The 19,503-nt window shown below is 44.0% G+C and overlaps 1 protein-coding gene across 1 annotated transcript in view; it reads right to left on the bottom strand.

The window, feature by feature from the left end:
- Positions 1-625: 625 nt before the first annotated feature.
- The window catches only part of aacs (acetoacetyl-CoA synthetase), a 35,112-nt gene continuing 16,234 nt past the window's right edge, over positions 626-19,503 (bottom strand). The window contains exons 11-18 of the mRNA XM_030105341.1: positions 12,923-12,987; positions 9,713-9,835; positions 4,090-4,203; positions 3,327-3,452; positions 3,044-3,113; positions 2,064-2,122; positions 1,688-1,890; positions 626-1,606 (exon numbers count right to left, since the gene is read on the bottom strand). Of these exons, the coding sequence (XP_029961201.1) occupies positions 1,469-1,606; positions 1,688-1,890; positions 2,064-2,122; positions 3,044-3,113; positions 3,327-3,452; positions 4,090-4,203; positions 9,713-9,835; positions 12,923-12,987 (898 nt within the window). The 3' untranslated portion in view covers positions 626-1,468. The remainder of the gene's footprint in view (positions 1,607-1,687; positions 1,891-2,063; positions 2,123-3,043; positions 3,114-3,326; positions 3,453-4,089; positions 4,204-9,712; positions 9,836-12,922; positions 12,988-19,503) is intronic.

Below are 19,503 nucleotides of genomic sequence, written 5' to 3'. Positions count from 1 at the left end.
TTTGTTGCAAAGGACACTTGCAAGTAACATTTCCAGGATGGAGAGATTGAGGAACAACAAAGTAATCACCATCTAAAGTAGAACCAGGGAGGAATATTTGGCAAAATCAAAAATGCATAATGTCAGTATGAAGTTTTAGAGTGAAGTGCAAAGTAAGGAGTTAAACTATTTCTTGTCTTCACGGATCAACACTTGAAGACTTAAAGGATTTTCACTTGAAAGATGGTGTGAACCTGGTCTACACCTCAAATCATCCATCTCTTGAAACACACTTTAGTCTGCACAAGTCTGTGGCTAGTCTCTATACTACTTCAGCCACGTGCTGGCTCTTTCATGCACGGTATTCAGGAAGTGCTCTCAGAAGCCAAGACATCCATGAAACACTGTTTTCTGCTCCCAGACAGCTGTGGCCGATTGAACGACTGATGCCACAGCGTACCGTCTTATCGTTAAGCTCTGAATGCAAATACGGGTTTTGAAGTTCACTTTTTTATGTATTTCTGATATATTTCATCAGACATTGATTGTCTTTTTTGGATTTTACAAAAAAATCCAAAAATTCAAAAACACACACTCTCAGTGAAAAGTCCTAGTGCAGTTTAATTCTCATCTCATCTTCTGTAACATTCAAAGATTTCCACATTAAACAGCCTTCTCACATCTTCCCATTAGGAATGAATCCACAGTGAATAATGATTTACTCACTGAACAGTAACCTGAACTGCTGCTGCGCTGCATCTTCACCGGCACCAACGTGGAAGCTAAATCCAGATAAAACTTTCACTTATAAAATACAGATCAAGGTTTTTCTTTTTTTTTTTGTAGAGTTTTGACAAACATGTAACGAACAGTAATTAAATACATACAATGAGTTTGCATTGAACAGGATCAACACGGCGAGCTGAGTTAATCCTGATGCCTTCGCTGACTCTGTCCCGTCATCCCTGCTACATGTAAACAAACGACAACTGCAGCCGTACGCCGCCCTCGACCCGCTTTGGTTCACCGGTTTAATGCATAAATACAGCGTCAGCGCAATTCCACAGTCCCCCCCAAAAATAAATTCATATATATAGAAATATACACATGAATGAAGCAGTACGCGGCACACGGCGACGACGAGGTGATGTTAGCCACAGCTAGCTGAGATGCTAATCTTCTTGGACCCGATCAGAAGCAGCTTCTGGGTTTTTTGGGGGCGAAGCGCTCGGTGCGAAATGTTCGTCTTTGGAGGCTCGTGCGCGTCGTATTGGATCCAGCAGCGGCAAGATGACTGATGAAACACAAACCTCCCGTTCTAATCAATACTCTCAACTCACCATCATATATACAAACACATTTCTTAATATTAACAGTACCATTAATGTTTGTTACTTTTTTTTCCCCCTCTCCATGAACTCTGAACGTCCTCCCACCATCACAAACCTCAATTAATTTTATTTAAAGACTAAGCCCGGCCCTCTCCTGACTAATAGTTTTGCAGTTCGGGAATGTTTTTGTAGAGGTCCAGCGAGTCCGGGTTGGAGAAGGCTCCTCGCTGTGGCACCTCTTTCCCGGCGATCACCTGCTTCACGGCCACCTCCACCTTCTTCCCGCTGATGGTGTACTGCACAAGGACGGAAAAAACGAGAGTGAAGCTGGACGCTCTGGCGGGTTCTCATGTGCACGCGCCGTGTCGGCCTCTTACGGGAATGTCTCTGGTCTCCAGCAGCAGGGCGGGGACGTGGCGGGCGGACAGCGCCTTCCTGATGGCGCCGCGGATCTTCGCCACCAGCTCCGGGCTGAAGGGACGACCCTGCGCCATCTTTAGGAACAGGATGACCCGCTCCTCTCCGTCTGCGTTGTACTGGGGGACGCAGAGGCTGTCGGACACCTCCTCGAAGGCCTCGACTGTGAAGAGGGACAACCAGTGAATCAAGTTACAACACAACGTTTTGAAAACACTGCTTCAGTTTTATCTCAAAAATCATATTTCTCTATGTAGTTTTGACAGAGGAAACAACGCCTTGGACCTTTCCTTTCCCCTGTCACCCACCACCCACGCCCCGATCTGCCCTGCTCACCAATGTTGTAGATCTCCGAGCTGCCAAATCGGACTCCGTTGGGGTTGAGCGTGCCGTCGCTGCAGAGAAAACATGAAAGATTGAAAACTTGACTGTCTGTCATCCAGAAGCCGAGTTGCCAGACATCAAAACAAAAGCATCGGTGTCTCCCAGCGACGCGCGAAAACTCCACTTCCTGTCTGTTTGTGTGCGTCTGGACCTGCATCTGTTTGGTACGCTGGAGCTATTCATCTCGTCTCTGGAGGATCTGAAAGCTCTTAAAGTGTCTTTTGACTAAACTATTTCATGATGCGCCACAAAGTAGCTCCAGAGTCGCTCCGGGCTGCGAAGTCCTCTGAACAATACGAGGCTCAGCTGCCAGATTTCTTGGGGAAAAAAGCCTTTTAAATGACTTCAAACACAAAGACATTAATATATAAATTCTATTTAGCATCTCCTCCAAACATGATTCCAAATGGATAGGAAATACACTGCTTTGAATCGCAACGTGCGACTTTAATCCCTGAAAGAAAAAAAAAAAAGAAAAAAAAAGAATCTCTTTGTTAAATGACTTTATTCTGGTGAGGTAAACCTGATCTCAGTGGATTCAATGAGACTATGTGATATCGTGAAGGGAGCGTTCGACATCTGGTCTTCATTGAGCATGTGAAATATTTCTTTTTTATTTGTTTGACTCTTAAACTCAGACGTGGACTAACTTTAGAGAGGAGGAGGGCTTTAATTTAAAACCTTGAAAAATACATTTATAACAGAAAACAACTGGATGAGCTGTGAGGATCAACACCGACGCCAGAAAGCTGACAAACATCTACTCTGTCCTCGATGGAACATGACTCAACAGAATTCCGGAGCACTTAGGAAGTGTTACACTGACTCACTGCTGCCACCTAATGCACAGAACTGGAAATACTGAAATGTTAGCGCCTGCACCTTTAAACCCCTGGACGCCGTGAGGAAATGAATCAAAGCTGATTTCTAACCTTCTGCCCAGCATGACGATGCCTCCTGTCTTTGGGTTGATTTTACAGTAGTCTCCATGCGCCCACACACCTAAAGGAGGAAGAATAAAGCCCCAGTAAGATGCTGTTTTAAGTCCGTCCTCCTTATAAGCAGAATAGAACACTATTTCAGATGAAAACATTTAGCAGTGCTGGCTGGTGTTGAAAAAACAAACCAAAGTGCAAATCTAAAGCAGCGCGCTTCATTAAAAACGCTGTTTAACGGAGCCGCTAAGCTAATACTGTTAGCCCAACGGCGTCTTACCAGGATATGTTGAGAAATATGCTTTGTGGTATTTGCTGCCGTTCTCGTCGTTCCAGAAGTGTGTTGGCTGGCAGGGGATGGGCTTCAAACACACCAGCTCGCCACTCTCCCCCCACACTGGCTTACCTGTTCAAATACACACACACACACACACACACACACACTCTTTATTAGCCTTATGTAATTTTAATCTGAATCACCTAAGATTTGTTTTCCTTGATTTAGCTAAAATTCCCAAAAAGGTGTGAAGAAATAAAATCAAATCTTTATCTGGATTGGTTATGAAAAAAAAAAAAAAAACTATTCCCTCAAGTTTGTAACTGGATATATCAACTAATTACTCCTGAGATTTCACAGATATGATTAGCTAGTTTATGACAACATGGGCATAAAACCTGCAGTCATCAGGAAATCATCAGGATTGTTTTTATGGCTCCAAACAGCTCCGGGAGCAGCGCTTAAAGCCAACCAGTTACCACACCAGTACTAACTGGTCTTTTTTGGATAATAAATCCATTTTTACTGATATAACACATGATCAGTCGCATTAACACATCATTTTCAGACATCAGTGGCTGCAATGCAAGGTGCTCACACAATATTGAGGGGTTAACTGGGTCCAAGTGTCTTAAAACCAAAAATGTTAGGATCAGACGATGATCCACAAAAAAAAGATTGGGAAAATCCTAAAGTCTTCTCACACAGAAAGGTTTTTAATTCAACTAAAGGACAAAGGAAAACTATCATATTAACTTCATCTCACCATCGAGGCCCCAGGCCTCCACAGGCATGCCCAGATTTCTTGTCTGGATCTCGCCTCGATACACTGGAACTGTTGGGTTCTGCCCCATGAAACAGGACACGATGTCTGTCCCGCCTGAGGAGAGAGGCCAGAGAGAAACAAACACTCGGTGGGTTCATGGTCTGAAGGAGGACTCTGCCATGTTTTCGAGCAAAACTGTCCTGAATCCACTTCCTCCTGGTACACCTTTACTTTTATCTTTTTTCACCAATTAGATGAAGGGCGTTTCCTCACCATCTCGCCATCAAACCCTTCGATTCCAACACCACCAGCTAGCATCGTTAGCACGCTGCTCCACCTCCACTGACCTATATAGGAGTTTGACGCCTGTGCTGTAGCACATTCCTGAAATCATCCCTCACACACACACACACACACACACACACACACATACACACACACCTAGTGATGCCTTTCTACCTTCCAATCATCCACTATTTCTGACATGTTCGATTCATCTCGCTCCCCATTGTTCCTCCTCGTTTTGTTCCTCCATCAGACTCCATCCTTCCATCCATCCATCTCCTTTGCTCCCTCTCAACTCCTCCCTGCCCTTCCACCGCTCCTTCCTCCTCTCTTTCCATCCTTTCTGTTCTCTGCACTCGTTCTCTGCGTCGCTCTGTCTGCCAGGTTCTTCACTGAGCTTTAATTGGCTCCCAGGAGGAAGTGGAAACTTTGTCTTCACATTAAACACACGCACCCGCATACACACACACACACACACACATGCATACACGCACACTTATAGTGGGAAGATATGCAATTATTTTATTATCAGGCTCACCTTAATAGGTGGGTAAACAGAGATTTATTTAAAGCCAAATATCAGTGTGGCTTCCTCTGGATACCTTCCATCATCTGCCATTTGTGTGTGTGTGTGTGTGTGTGTGTGTGTGTGTGTGTGTGTATTCTTGTACATACCCAAAAGTAAGGACCAGAATTCGTTTTTCACCAGCAGAGTGAGGACATTTTTGCAAAGTGAGGACATTTTTGCCGGTCCTCACTTTTCGAAAGGCCTTTTTGGACCCTTTTGAGGGTTAAGACTTGGTTTTTGATTTAGGGTTACAATTGGGTTTAGGTTAGCTTTAGGGCATAGTTTAGGGTTAGGCATTTAGTTTTGATGGTTAGGGTTAGGGGCTAGGAAATGCATTATGTCAATGGGTGTCCTCACAACGATATAAGTACAAACGTGTGTGTGTGTGTGTGTGTGTGTGTGTGTGTGTGTGTGTGTGTGTGTGTGTGTGTGTGTGTGTGTGTGTGTAAACAAATGACGGGATCTTGTCACGCTGACTTGCTGCTTTTAACAGCGCTGATGATGGTCCTGAACAGAAGAAAGGGTGTTTTGAACCCTCCAGTGTGTGTGTGAAGGTGGCTTTGGTTTCATTTGAGGAGGCAGGAAATCCTTGAAGATATTTCAGTTCGGGGTCAGAACCAAGCAGAATTAGCAGTGACCCCACACTCAACTCCAAACTCCCCAAAATCAAACGTCAGGACATTTGTCACCAAAGACGAATTCTTGAACACAAACCCAAGGTTCCACTGACATGAAAGCAGAAAGGTTTTGTTGCTTTTTGATGTGTTTCTTTACACAACAACGGAGCTCGGAGCCTCTGAAAATGCAATTTTTTGAAATCGGCTCCCAAAGCCTCATTGAGTCGATCAAATGATTGGATCGTTATTATGCTAGTCAGGGTAATCAAGATAACTTTATGAAGACGCTTTGGTTTCTGCCAACAAGCAGCAGCACCAACTCATTGCCTGGTACAGTGTTTTCAGTGTCAGTGTAAACGGCAATCATTTTCAAAATGTGTGTAAAAACGTTTCAGAAGCAAAAACGCAATAACACACTTTCTGGTCAAGGCAGCCCAACATCAGCAAAAAACACATCAACATCCTAAATAATGAAAAGAAGACAAACGACAAACAAGTAATTAGAAGGAAGAAAAAAGCAGAGGATGTAGTGGAAAGAAGACAATATGGTAAAAATGAATGAACATGAGTACTGACTACAACGAAGATGGGGAAGGGAGGACTACATGAAAGACAAAAGAAAAGATGAAGAGATTAGGTGGAGAAAAAAGATAAAGAATAGAGCAATAAAAGTCAGGAAGGAGAAGAGAAGAGGAGAGACAGGTGGTGACATATGGGCTGTCAGACGGAGGGATATTAGATTTGAGAGAATCCAGCAGTGAAAGTGTTAAAATCGCCTGGTAAAACAGCAACAGGGGTCTGACAACCCCGCTGACAGGAAGACACACACTCTCTCTCACACACACACACACACACACACACACACACACACACACACACACACCATCAAACACACAACCGTTCTGATAAACCTCGATGCAAACGCTTGCATGCGCGCGCGCACACACAAACACACACACACAAGCGCACAGGGTGAAATCGGCGAAGGGGCCCATCGCATATGTCACCATGGCCACCAGTCAGTCACATATGCTGTGATAAACCCTGAGACCACACACAAACACACACACACACACACACACACACACACACACACACACACACACACACACACAGACACACACACAGGAACAGAGTGTTGACCTCGGGGGTCAAGGTTAGGGCGGTTGGCTGCCAACAGGGTTGCGGCCTGCTGTTGCCCTTGGCAACAGCGAGGAAGCCGACTGGGGCAGGACGTGCTGTTAGGAGACACACACACGCACAAACAAGGACACACACACATACGCGTGCACGCAGGATTTCATCCCAAATTGATAACAAGCTGAGGTTCTTTTTCACAGTTTTCAGATGCTTTGCGGCACTCTCAGTGGTGATGAATGAAGTGAGGAACCCTCGGAGGAGACATGGCCGCCGTTCAGCCTGGAGAGATCTGGTGGGAACTCACAGTCACTGCATCCTGTGTTTGGTTTCAGGATTATTTTCATCTGACATTTCTGTCTCTCCACAAACCTGTGTGGTAACAAATATTGTTAAAACTATGTCTACAATCACTATTTATCCAAGTATCTATCTTCTATACCCCCTTAATTCAACGTACACAAGCAGAACTAAATAACATTTTTACCTCAATAAATGTTTTTCAGAATCCCTGTGGGGGTTAAACAAAGACTTGGCGCGGAGATTCACCGGTCCCTCCCCTCCTCCGCTGTCTGTGTCCTGAAAGCAGCACTTGCAACTTTCAGAGGATCGGACCCGAGTAAATCTCGCCAGAAGAAACCTATTTTACGGTAGTCATACGGAAGTCCAAGTATAAAAGCGCGTAAAAAACCATGTAACCCTGTCTCCACCCTGGGTGACGCAGAGAACGTTTACAACAACAATGAGCTTTCATAAGAGACCACTAGGGGGAGCGCGAGAGCAAAAGTTGCATAGTACTGCTTTAACTTAGCTGTAAAACACGTAAAGATGTGCGCGCGCACACACACACACACATATGTGCCCACACCCCACATAAACATACTGCCACAGACAAACCAATGCATAGAGTGTACATGTTGATGTCCATGGTGATAAATTAGAAACTTATTTCATTTGGTATTGTACGCAAGCTGCAACAGACAAATGCATAGAGCGTACATGTGGTGCTGTCCATGGTGCTGAAGTGCAAAAGTTAATGGTACCATGAGCAAAACAAACAAACACGCACACACACACGTGCACGCGCACGCGCACACACACACACACACACACACACACACACACGCTCAGTCTTGTATTTCTATCCTTGTGGGGACCTTCCATTGACTCCCATTCATGTCTAGCCCCTAACCCTGACCCTTACCCTAACCCTAACCCACACCACAACAAAGCCTAACCCTAAAGAAATGTTTTTGCACTTTTACTTTTTTCAGTAAAAACAACATGGTCAAGAAAACACTGTTTCTCCTACTTAGGACCGGAAAAAGGTCCCCACAAGGCATGTCGTTCCACGTTTTGCTATCCTTGTGGGGACATTTGGCCCCGACAAGGATAGAAATACAAGAACGCACACGCACACACACACACACACACACACACACACACACACACACAGTACAAGCCTTGATTTGCTAAAGGACGTTGAGTTACTTGGACAAAACCAGCAGAAACTAACGTACCTCAGCATGATTTAAATTCCATTAGACTTATCAAAGAATTTGGCTCACAATACGCTACATTTCAAGGACATCGATAAAAACAGTTGTGTATAAATTTTGGTTACCAGGAACGAAAACCTGGTCTTAACTGGAACCTCAGTTTTTATGGAAACATGAAAAAATCTAATTTGAAGATATTTGCAAGGTTCTCCTGATAAACCTCATTCAATAAATGAGACAAATATATAGTTATATAGAAGAAACTTATATATAACCACCAAAAATCTTGTGAACTGAACATCTTTGAAAGGTTTATAGATATTTGTATAAGAGGTTCCAGATTTAGCATGCGACAAGAAAAGGACGAAAAAAACCTGACTGCTGGCCAAAAGCTGCTGGGACTTTTCCAAAAGCAAATATTTTACCGACTGCACTTTATTTACTGTTTGTGTGAATTACAAAAATTTATGCAGCTGTTGCCCTCAGAAATTCCCAGAAGCTCAAAAAGAGAAACGCAGTTTTCAAGATATTTTGAGCTTTGAGGTTCACCGTGAAGGCTGCAGCTTTATTAAAGGTGTGAATTAAAATTCTACTCTATCCCTGTGAGAAATGACTCAAAATGATCTGCAGTTCACCGTGTGTGTGTGTGTGTGTGTGTGTGTGTGTGTGTGTGTGTGTGTGTGTGTGTACTACTGGGAGCATATTATGAGCAGGAAAGTGAATAAGTGAATGAGGATGACGGGAGGCTCGCTGGCTGCCGTAATTACCTCGTTTGTGCTCGGATTGTCGGTGTTACGTGGAGGAAGAAGGAAAAAAAAAGGCCAAATGTACAGAGTTTAGGTGGAGGAATTGAGGACCTCTGGAAGGAAAATAACTAAACACAGTCTGCTGGCGGCGTCAGCAGGTTTCTGTCCTGTGACTGACATTTCAGTGTCCGGTCGATCCACGAGCGCGTCCCCACGCGTCACTCCGCTCCTGTGCGTGAAGCGACACGGTACACCTATTATGGCTGTCATTCAACATGAACGTGTGTGTGGAAGCCAGACCCTGCGCGTGTGTGTGTGTGTGTGTGGGTTAAACACGTCAGTCACCCAGGCTGAGCTAAATGTTAAACGTTTCATGACTCACAGAGAGAGACAGATAGCATTCTGCCGCCCTGTCAACATCACAATGGGCTGAGAAGGGGTCCGTGTGTGTGTGTGTGTGTGTGTGTGTGTGTGTGTGTGTCTGCGAGATGAAGATGTACGCTCCTATACAATTTATTCTCCAGGAATGTTTTTTCACATATGCGTCATTCCTTTTGTGTTCGTGTGGCTTTGTTGCTTTAAATATCACCACTGATTCTTCATAAGTGGTAAAGAAAGCTTGTCAATATCAACCCTCTCAATATACAGGATATACTGCGCATTTAATGTTTAGGCCATCGGAAGTCAGTGAAAGTGGTTCATGTTAAAATACAGATGAAATGTTACGCGCTACCCTTATTATTTTTACGTTGGTGGACCTGATGGATTCACCTGAGATGGAGCCCAGCAGCACGTTGCTCTTGATGCAGCGGTAGACGTAGTCGTAGCTCTGGGGCTTGAGAGGAGATCCGGTGGACAGGATGGTGTGGAGGGACTGCAGGTTGTGTGTTTCAGCTGCGAGGAGGCAGACAGCAAAACAAGAGGCAAAGTTACAGAGCAGCACATAAAACCCTTCAGGAGGGACGGCTTCAAAAACATCTGTGAAAAACACAAATATGGAGGATCATTAATGAACAAATGGATCTTAAGAAACCAGACATGGGCTGCAAACGGACTTAATTTAACTCCAGTGATCCAATAAAATTGCCAAGTGCTGCCACTGGGTATACAGACGAATTAGGGCTCCGTGGCCTCAACAGAGCCATAAACTCCACAGCATCTTCAGTTTGGGATTACATGAAGAGATTAAGACGTCAACAGAAGATCTGTTCTTAGATCTAAAACAGTTTCTCATCTACAGAGAAGACTTGATACCGTTTTGGGTGTAAAGGATCAGACTAGTTTTGCTGTTTCACTGTGATTCCATCTTTGTTTGAGGACTTACTATTAGAACCCTTTTCATTGCACATGTTTGATCATCTTCTGATCCACATTTCATTTTCAAATCAGGATTCTCTGTAACCAGTCAACAGAGACCCAAATTGCTGCAACGCTATAGCATTTTCACTTGAAAACATTTTTCAACAGGGCCTTAAAGGGATAACTGTGCACTAAAAACTGCAGCAAAAAATAAACAAGTTGATGTTTCTTCCACTCCACTTTGTCTCAAGACAATGAGCAAGAGGTGTTTTGCTTTTGCACGGAGGCCTTTAGCCGTGAGCCGCCGTGCATTCTGATGGAAGTGAGAGGCGTTACGGTGTTCACAGGTAAATAAAAAAATAAAGCACTGATCAGACATAATTGCAAATGGGAATCTCATAGATTTAAAAATGGCTTCTCTTTTGCATGCATGAAGTCTTCTAATTTGAGGGTGTGTCTGTTGGCCATCGAGCACTGTGACCACAATAAACATGGATTCATTTAGAATTTTTGCACGCATTTTTCCATTTTGGATCGGTACAGAAAATCTGTTGGCACAAATGCTAACACAGCCAAAAGTCATCAGTTGGCATCAACTAATTTTTTTTCGGTCCACAAAACTTACACACATAGACACACACGCACGCACGCACGCACGCACGCACGCACACACACACAGCCATGCAAAAAGAGCATGAACCTGTGAACAGCTGTGGCTTCCCCCACCCCAACATGTTGCATTATTGCAATTTGCCACCCTGGTGTGACAGCGCACACAGGCTTAGATGTGCCAGCACACACACACACACAATCACTTCTGGGCCGTGATCCGCGAGATCCACATGCACGCTCACTGTCACACTCACACCCAAACCACAATCCAATAAGACTCGGCGAACTAATAGGCTGCACACAAAACACACACGCTGTGGGAAGTCTTGCTACCCCCGACAACGCCTCCAGGTGTCCGGCCCAAATGTCAGCCCAGGGAAAAGGGCCTCTCCGCTGGGGCAGCCGGTGTGGAAGCCCCCCAGTATGGTGGAGGCATGTCTCCACACACACACACACACACACACACACACACACACACACACAGGATCAAGTGGCTGGCTGACTAATGTGAATCGGGGATTGTGAGGGAGATCAGGGGAAGAGAGACACAAGAAAACAAATGAGAGACAAACAAAATGATAGAGAGAGGGGGGGAAGGGGATGGGGAGAGATGGGGGGTACAGTGGCCAATGTTCACTTCTATTTCTGAAAGGCTTGGTGTTTCATGCCTGCTTCCTGTTTCTCGCTGCAGAGTTCTGAATGCGTCGGGCTGATTTCAGAGCGGCAGACGGAAACAGGCGAGCACGCGCTCACAAAGCAGAGGCCCTGAATAAAGATTTGTGCTGATTATAGCAGAGCGCCGGGACACAACGCAGCGACTTGCAGGCAGCACAATTGGGTTATGAGGGCTAATTTAAAAAGAGGAGAGGAGAGGAGGGTGAGAAGGTCAGGAAAGGTAGGGAGAGCTGAGAATCTGTTCAACCATTTGCATTAGTCCTAAGTGATCATTTCCATGAAGAGGAGGAGGACAGCAGGATAATTTGAGAATCTACAGAAGTAGTTCTGTGTTTACATGTCTTTGATATTTTCCCAGATCGTTCGAGTTGTTCTACTCATTTAGGACAAATATTGTCACATTAAAACTTGGGCTATTCGGAATGTATTGCATATCTGAAGCACTGTTCTTGAGCATTTTATAATAATTTAATTTAATTTTAACCACTTTGTCCATCTTAGAGTTGTTCCAGACTGGAGCCCACATCAGCTGAATATGGGGAAAGGCTGTTATTACACAAACTTTGGAAGATGCTAACTCATGCATGCAACTCCACACAGGAAGGGATTGCCTGGACTTGAACCAACAGCATTCTTAGGGTGAGTCGAGAATGCTCTCCACTACTCCTCTGTGCCGCTCAGACCTTCCTTATCAGGTAATTCAGGTCACACAATCACTGAAAGCTCACTTTCAACTTCTGGTTCCTGCTCTTGCAGTTACTAGCTCTTTTTTATTTCTCTAAATGTTGTATTTTAAAATTGAATGTGCCTTCACAAAACCTTTTCTCACAATTCCTTCCCGTTCCTGCTCTGCCCAGACATGACTGAGAGTTAGGAGCTGTGACAATGTTCAATTCAACGGCGCCCGGTGGAGTGATTTCATCCCGAAGCCCCACAATGCTTCGCTGCAGTCCTCTGTGTTATTACGATGCGGTGTGCACTTTAACAAAAGAGCAAATCAGTCATAATTTTAGCACGAGCATGTAAAACGGACAAATGTCAGAGAGAGAGCGACATGCGAAAAGGTTAGCAGCGAGGCTAATAAGCAGTGGCATGGCTCTGATTATGTGTGGAGATCTGCCGAGAGCCGCGTCCCTAAAAGCAATTAGCGGGACCGCCGGTGACACGCTCGAATTATCCTAACAGCACTTTCATCCTTTGGATTCAGTGTCAAACAGCAGAGCGCGGGGCAAACTGTTGATTCATGCAGCAAATGGAATATAGGACATTAACAGTCAAACGACATCACTTTTTGTAATCATTATTGTGTCCATCTGCTCTCATTGTCTCCGGCTCTATTCGCCGAACGTAAACGTGTGTGTGTCTGTGTGTGGAGGTGTGTGTACCGCAACTCACAGGGTTTCAGGTTCCTCTCCTGCAGCACTGAGAGCCACTTGGCCCCGGTGCCGAAGATAGTGATGCTGGAAGACAGAGAAAAGATGGGAAATTAGTTTTCAAACGCACCAAAATGGGTTTCGCTGAAGACTGTTCCCCTTGAGAAGAAAATAACACGATTTAGTTTCCCAGAAAGTTAAACTTGTTGTCTATTACTTTGGGAAACACAGTGAATTTGCGTCAGCGCTGCCAACACTGACAAGTCATTGCAAAAAGCCCTCCTACATGCTGCATTCTCCATTGTGACAGCAGGAACTCAAAACAAGAGGACAGAATTAGCAAACGTTACGGGTGGGGGTGGCGTGAATCTCGGTGCCAAATTTCGCGGCAATCTGGACGTCCATTGTTGAGAAATATTGCTGGAGATTAAAGAGTTGGACAAAGGAATGGATGCGCAGACTGGCTCACTAACTCCATAGCACCTCCATCATCAGCAATCAAGACTGCGTCCATTAACGTTAGACGTTAGGCTCTGCTCCATCATTCTTTAATTACACGCTCAAATCGGTCCATCGTGCCTCCGTGGCGGGGGTGGGGGGGTGGTTGGTGGGGTGTTGGTCAACGTTCAAGACTGCTGGAGAAGAGTTTCTCCCCTGGAACCAACTTCATCAAACTGTAGAGAAATGTTTGAGCAGGATGGACAGGATGAGAGAAGAACAGGAACGCTGGGATGGTTTTTAACGTGAGTTGAATCCAGGGAGTTCAGAGAAGACTTCAGGAGAGATTTATGGAATCAGAGCATGAGAATGTTGAGATGTTTGGTTTAACAGTAAATGGAAGAGAACTGCGTGAGATGGAGGCGAGAATAAATGATTAAGGGAAAATTTATCTTGTCTCTCGTTTGAACCTAAAAAAAATCTCTACGACACCTCGGGGCTGAAATCTGAGACCATGTCAGGGCGCGCAGGACCACAACCGATTATCAAGTAGGGATACCAGATAACTGAGGTCCGGAAAACAGAGATTCGAATAACCGAGGAATTGGATAACTGAGGTCCAAATAAGCGAGGTAGGACTGTTGTATTGTTCTCTACATGCGGAATGTGAGAATTTTCGAAAAGTTACATTTTCACCCATTCCAAACGAAGAAGACACTTTCAAAAACTTGCTTTTTCTGGGTCTCAGAACACTGTTGTTCTGTGAAAGAACACCAAAACATAATTACATTTTTTGCAATTTCACTTTTGAACAGTGTTGTGTAAACAGGGCCTAACTATATTATTTGATTTTAGACAAGCTAGATGCCCCAACTGGAGTCATTTTGATTTGAATCCATCATGATATGAAGGGTATCACTCATTAATGTTGAAATAAGTGCTATAAACTCTTTGTACCTATGTATTCATCTTTCAGGGGGTTACTTTTCAGCTCAGGGTCAAGTAGCAGATGAATCCGTCATGTACGGTGAAGCATAAATGAAGGGGACGATGCCAATCTGCTGAAGTCAGCACGCCTCTGGTTCCGAGCCGAGCCGTGCCGAGCCACGCCGCCGCTCTATTTGTTGGCCCGGACCTAAGCGTGACGAGGAATAATTCCACCGTTTGTGCGCTGAATGTAAAAATATATAAAAGGGCAGCAGTTACTGAGCAGCCTTTGCCCTTAATCCCATCTGCTCCACTGGAGCCGGGTTGCACCAGGAGGGTCCCGGGGGGGAAGGGGGAACGTCGCTGGGTAAATGTAAAGCGAGGCTCTGCAAGGCGGCTTGTGTGCTCGCTCAAGCCTTCGCGGATAGATAAAAAGAAAAGAAAGAGGGGGAAAAAAACTGACTTTCAACCGAACAAACACAGAAAAAGAGTCAAAGCACAATGATGGTGAGTCTCATGGATGAGTAGAGAAGAATGTCATCTCGTTTTTTTTTTTTTTTATCTCCCCCGATGTTCAACAAGGAAATAGTTCAGATGAGACTGTGTTGACACAATGTCTCAACAATGGAATGAACTAGTTCCTCAAGTGTGAATGTGCAAAATGACAACAGCTGGACAATACGTGGACAGCAAGAAGCGACAAAACCCCATTTTTGGGTTTTCCAGCTGTTTTAATTATAAAACAAAAGGCCTGTTTGAAAGTCTGAGTCTCCGTCTTCATCTTTTCAAGTTATTTTTGTTGACATCAAATCAATCAAATTGCCTTCCAGCACCATGGTAACTGTTCCTGTCCATCAAAAAGAAAAAAAAAAAAAAAGAATCTGTCTCTGAAACACAAAAGACGCTTGTTTGGTCGATAACCAGAAACTGGTTTCTGATGGGAGATGTGATTTGTTCTCAGGGGTTACATCTGGCTGATGGGGTCCATGGATGAGGGTTGTTGGGGTTATATGAGGTGAAAGGAGAAAGGTCCAGAGCAGTAATATCTTGGACGAGATAAAATGAACAGTCTGATCACAGGTTTCAAACGTACACAAACCTCTCGCTCGTGCCTCACACGTTGTTACCAATACCAAACTTGAAGACCAAATCATTTTGCAATTATCAAAGATTATTTAAGGGTGAATGATATGATCTCTTTTCTGTCGACGTCCTTTGAATTTCTATAAGACCAACTGCCAATAGCAACATCTGTGAACATTGCGATCTGAGGCAGGTTGGTGATTTTCATAACAGCTCCTTCAGATCTGCAATATCTACTGGCTGATGGAGGACTGTGATAGAGGAGCTGGAAGAGGAGCTGCTTAGCTCTGTCGTGGGGTGACACTCAAAGATCGAAAAGTCAATGATTTGGTAGCGTCAGCTGCCAAAACTGCATTGACAACAAAAACAATGTATGTTATGTACCATACACACACACACACACACACACACACACACACACGTGCACTCACATAACTTTATTTATAGATATAGGGACAATATGGATGAAAATATGGTTCAGATCAATTCTTCACATTCATTTAGTTGAACTGAAATCTGAAGATAACATGAACACAAACGATACTGATCTGGTTTGACGTGCACACACACACTCGCACACTTTTCGTTCCCTACAACTCTGACCACCCATTCGCATCTGCTTTTGTCGGTGGCTGGCTACCATGGCAACAGTCGCTCCGCTCTGATTGGAGGCAGGTGGCCAGGTGTGGCTGCTAATTGGGTGTTTAGGATGGAGGGTGGAAAGGAAGCTGTGAGCCTCAACAGTGTGTGTGTGTGTGTCTGTCTGTCTGTCTGTGGCAGTGTGCACGAGCGATCCGGAGTTTCATTTCAAAGGAGACATGTTACTGGAAGCCGCGGCACCAATAAGAGCCACTCCGAGGCGGCGAGACATTATTACATTAACGCGTTTCCGTGCGCGATGCAGCAATTAAAGCTCCACTTGTCTGTGAATCTTCCCTCAACAGCTCTCGCACTCTTCCTGCACCTCAGAAAGCTGTGGGAACATTAATATGAGCTGCTGCTCTCTTCACAGGTGTCAGCGGAGGGTATCAGGCTCTTTTCACTGAAAATCTGCTGAAGATTTGTAAATGTATCCAAAGCAACGCTGACATTTGGAAGCACGGCGAACCATCAGGGTACCTGGGAAGGTGTGCTACATCAAACCTCCAAAGTCATTCCAGCTACATCCTGTAGAGGCAGGAGGCATCTCAAAGCAACCGAATCCAGTCAACTGTCAGTTCATACAGTTCCCTTGTTGAACTATGTGAATCGTCCTCTAAAGCTTGTCGCCTTGATTAAAATGCCTTGACAATAATAAAATAGTTGATGGGAGGATGAAAAACAATCCTCAAAAACAGACCACTTCCTGTCGTGAACAGGACTGTGAAGCAGCTGTGATGCCTCAGACTGACTCATTTGTTGAAAGGGATATTCCCATTGTTCAGTCTGTCATCGAGATGTGCAAAACTCAATCCGATTTGATGGTGCATGGTCGAAAAAGAATCTCTGCATTCATACTTAAGACAGTGGATTTCTATGCATTTGATTTGTGTGAGCATTAATGGTCTGTGATGGATTACAACCTGTCCAGGATGTGTCCTGCTTTCACCTACAGTGGACTGGGATCAGCTCCAGCTTCCTGGACAGAGCCAAACCTGTCTGAAGCTCCACTTAAGCTTGAAGAACAACAAGATCTTTTGAATCGCTAAGCCCTCTTTCTGCAGACCTGCGTCTATTCCAAAGAAAAACAAATAACCAAGACTTTTTTCCAAGCAATGGTAGAGAATGGTATGAGGGAAGGCAGGACCAGTCTTCTACGATACATCGGTTGAAACCAAAAGATTGAAGAGACAAGAAAACTCCTTGGAGGAACAGCGAGCCTCGGTGGAGCCTGTCACTGAGAAAGGCTGTAACCTTTTCCCGGCCCCACACAGGAATACCGCCGATGGTATTTCCACTGTGGAGCAGTCCAGGGTAATTCTGGAAGGAGACGGCAACAAAAGCACTGATGTATTAAAGTATATGAGAAAGGCCTCAACTAAATAGCTAAACTGTATATTCAGTATATTTACTGAAAGGAAGTCATCCATTAGCTTTACTCAACAAGCACAACTCTTATGTGTAAAAGTACATAACACAAAGAAGTCTGCATGGAATTTAACTAGGAATTGAACACTGTTCATTGAAATTATGCTTTGATTTCTCTTATTTTAAAACCAGAAGCAACATTGTGTCATAGTAGCTATTATACAAGTAGGAGAATAAAGATAGTCTTTACATCTTGTTGCATCTTGAAAGATAAAGATGAGTGAAAATCTGACAGAAAGGCATGCTGGTGGTTTGGGTGGTGTAAATGAATGAATCCAGAGGAGGATATTTAGTTAGAAGCTCTTTCCAGCTCAATTTGCTGCGATGAAGAAAAAAGAAACACCTCTTCAGAGACGCTCCACGTGCGTCGGCCTCCCATCACATTTTCTCTTTTCCTCCTCACTATAGAGGAAAATCTGCACTAATCCCCTTCTGCAAATAGAAAGACTGGAGTGTAAAGTTATCAGGCCTTTTCCCATAATTGAATTTTCACCTTTCAAAAATCTGTCTATTAAGACATTTAAACCTGTAAATGTCGATGGTGAGATATGGCAGGTCGGGATCCAGCCGTTAAGTGATTACTGCGACACGACTAACCGAGACGATTCAAAACCACGGGGGAAGTGTCACCGCCAGGTTTTACACCTTAACTCTCTGACAGATTTAGTCCCAATTAGAATGTCCTACCTCAATTCTGAAGATCAGGCTGGAAGACAATGGGGAAAAAAAGAAAAGAAGAAGAAGAAAAAAAAAAGCTGTCATCCATTCCCAGTGGGACTTTTCTTCCAGCAGCTCTGGGAGCTGGATGATAGTGACAACATCAGCTCTTAATTGGTTCAAAACTCTTCACACACCTTAGAAAATGCTGTCTGTCTCACTGTAATGCGCAACACATTTGACCAATCTGATAAAGCTCGACTTCAATTGATGGCGTTTTACTTTAGTCCTTAAAAAGAAAAAAAAAAAAAGATCTGTTTTGGTTGGTGTGGTTTAAGCTACGGCCGAGAAGAGAAAGAGCACTGTTATCTGGAGTCCTAAAGCACATCATCATCTGCTGATGAGTTTATTTATCATGAGCGCAGCTTGACTCTACCGTCACAGGTATAAGTATGAAGTCTACTGTGGTTCCTGAACTGGACTCGTTTCACACTGCTGCTTTGGACAAACAACACAACTGGAGAAATAGTTCCTATAGCTCCATATTCGGGGTTTCATAACAGCAGTAGGGTCGTTTTGGAGCTATGACGGCCGAGAAGACCTACGTCCACCTGTCTGACAGAGTCAAGAAAGAGGCAGAAGGAGGAGCCCCCCCCCCTTCAAAAGCCTGGCGGGACGATCGTTCAGGAACGGCTGCGTCTGTTCAGTGACCTGCCGCTCCTCACTCTTCTGGCTCGGCTGTAGCAATCGACTGATCTGTGTGCCTGAACTGAGCTGTAGGAAAACAGTCTGTGGTTTTGTTGTGCTGATTTGGACTGACGGTGTCCCTCAGTTTGTAACAAAATCCTTTTTTATTATGAAACACCTCTGTTCACCAGTTAACGTCTGGGTTTTAAGCTTCCTCCTTTTCTCCTTTCAGAGCCACGGATGTAACAACGTTGATGCCAGTTCAGGATTGTCCTTTTGTTTTGTCACTCTCTAAGTGGCGGCAGGTCCATTTCAGTGGAAAGTGAAATAGAAGAAGTGAGAATAGAGTTCGGACCTCAAAATAAATGTCCAGAAACCACCACAACAACCTAATAACCAGATACTCAGGTCCAAACCTAAACTTTTCTGAAATGAAAACAAAATGCGTTTTGACTAAATATTGAATGGGGCCAAAATATTGCTTCAAAATTTTGAAAAAAATGTGAACATAAAATATTTAATTGCGTGTGATTCATAAATGAAGTTAGTCATTTATTCTGAAGTGAGATGAAGTTAGTTTTCAATCTGTAAGTTGTGAAATACATGTGCTTTTGGTCAATTTTACATTTTTTTTTTTTAATCGATTATATATTAATGACATAAAATAGAATCTTTAAATTATAGTAACTGGAATAAATCTCACTGTGGATGAAACTTTTCTGATAATTACTGCCTCACAAACAC

This window comes from Salarias fasciatus, chromosome 12, assembly GCF_902148845.1.
Source record: "Salarias fasciatus chromosome 12, fSalaFa1.1, whole genome shotgun sequence".
Classification (NCBI taxonomy): domain Eukaryota; kingdom Metazoa; phylum Chordata; class Actinopteri; order Blenniiformes; family Blenniidae; genus Salarias; species Salarias fasciatus.
Note: the sequence above shows the minus strand (reverse complement) of the source record. Positions and strands in the feature narration are given on the sequence as shown.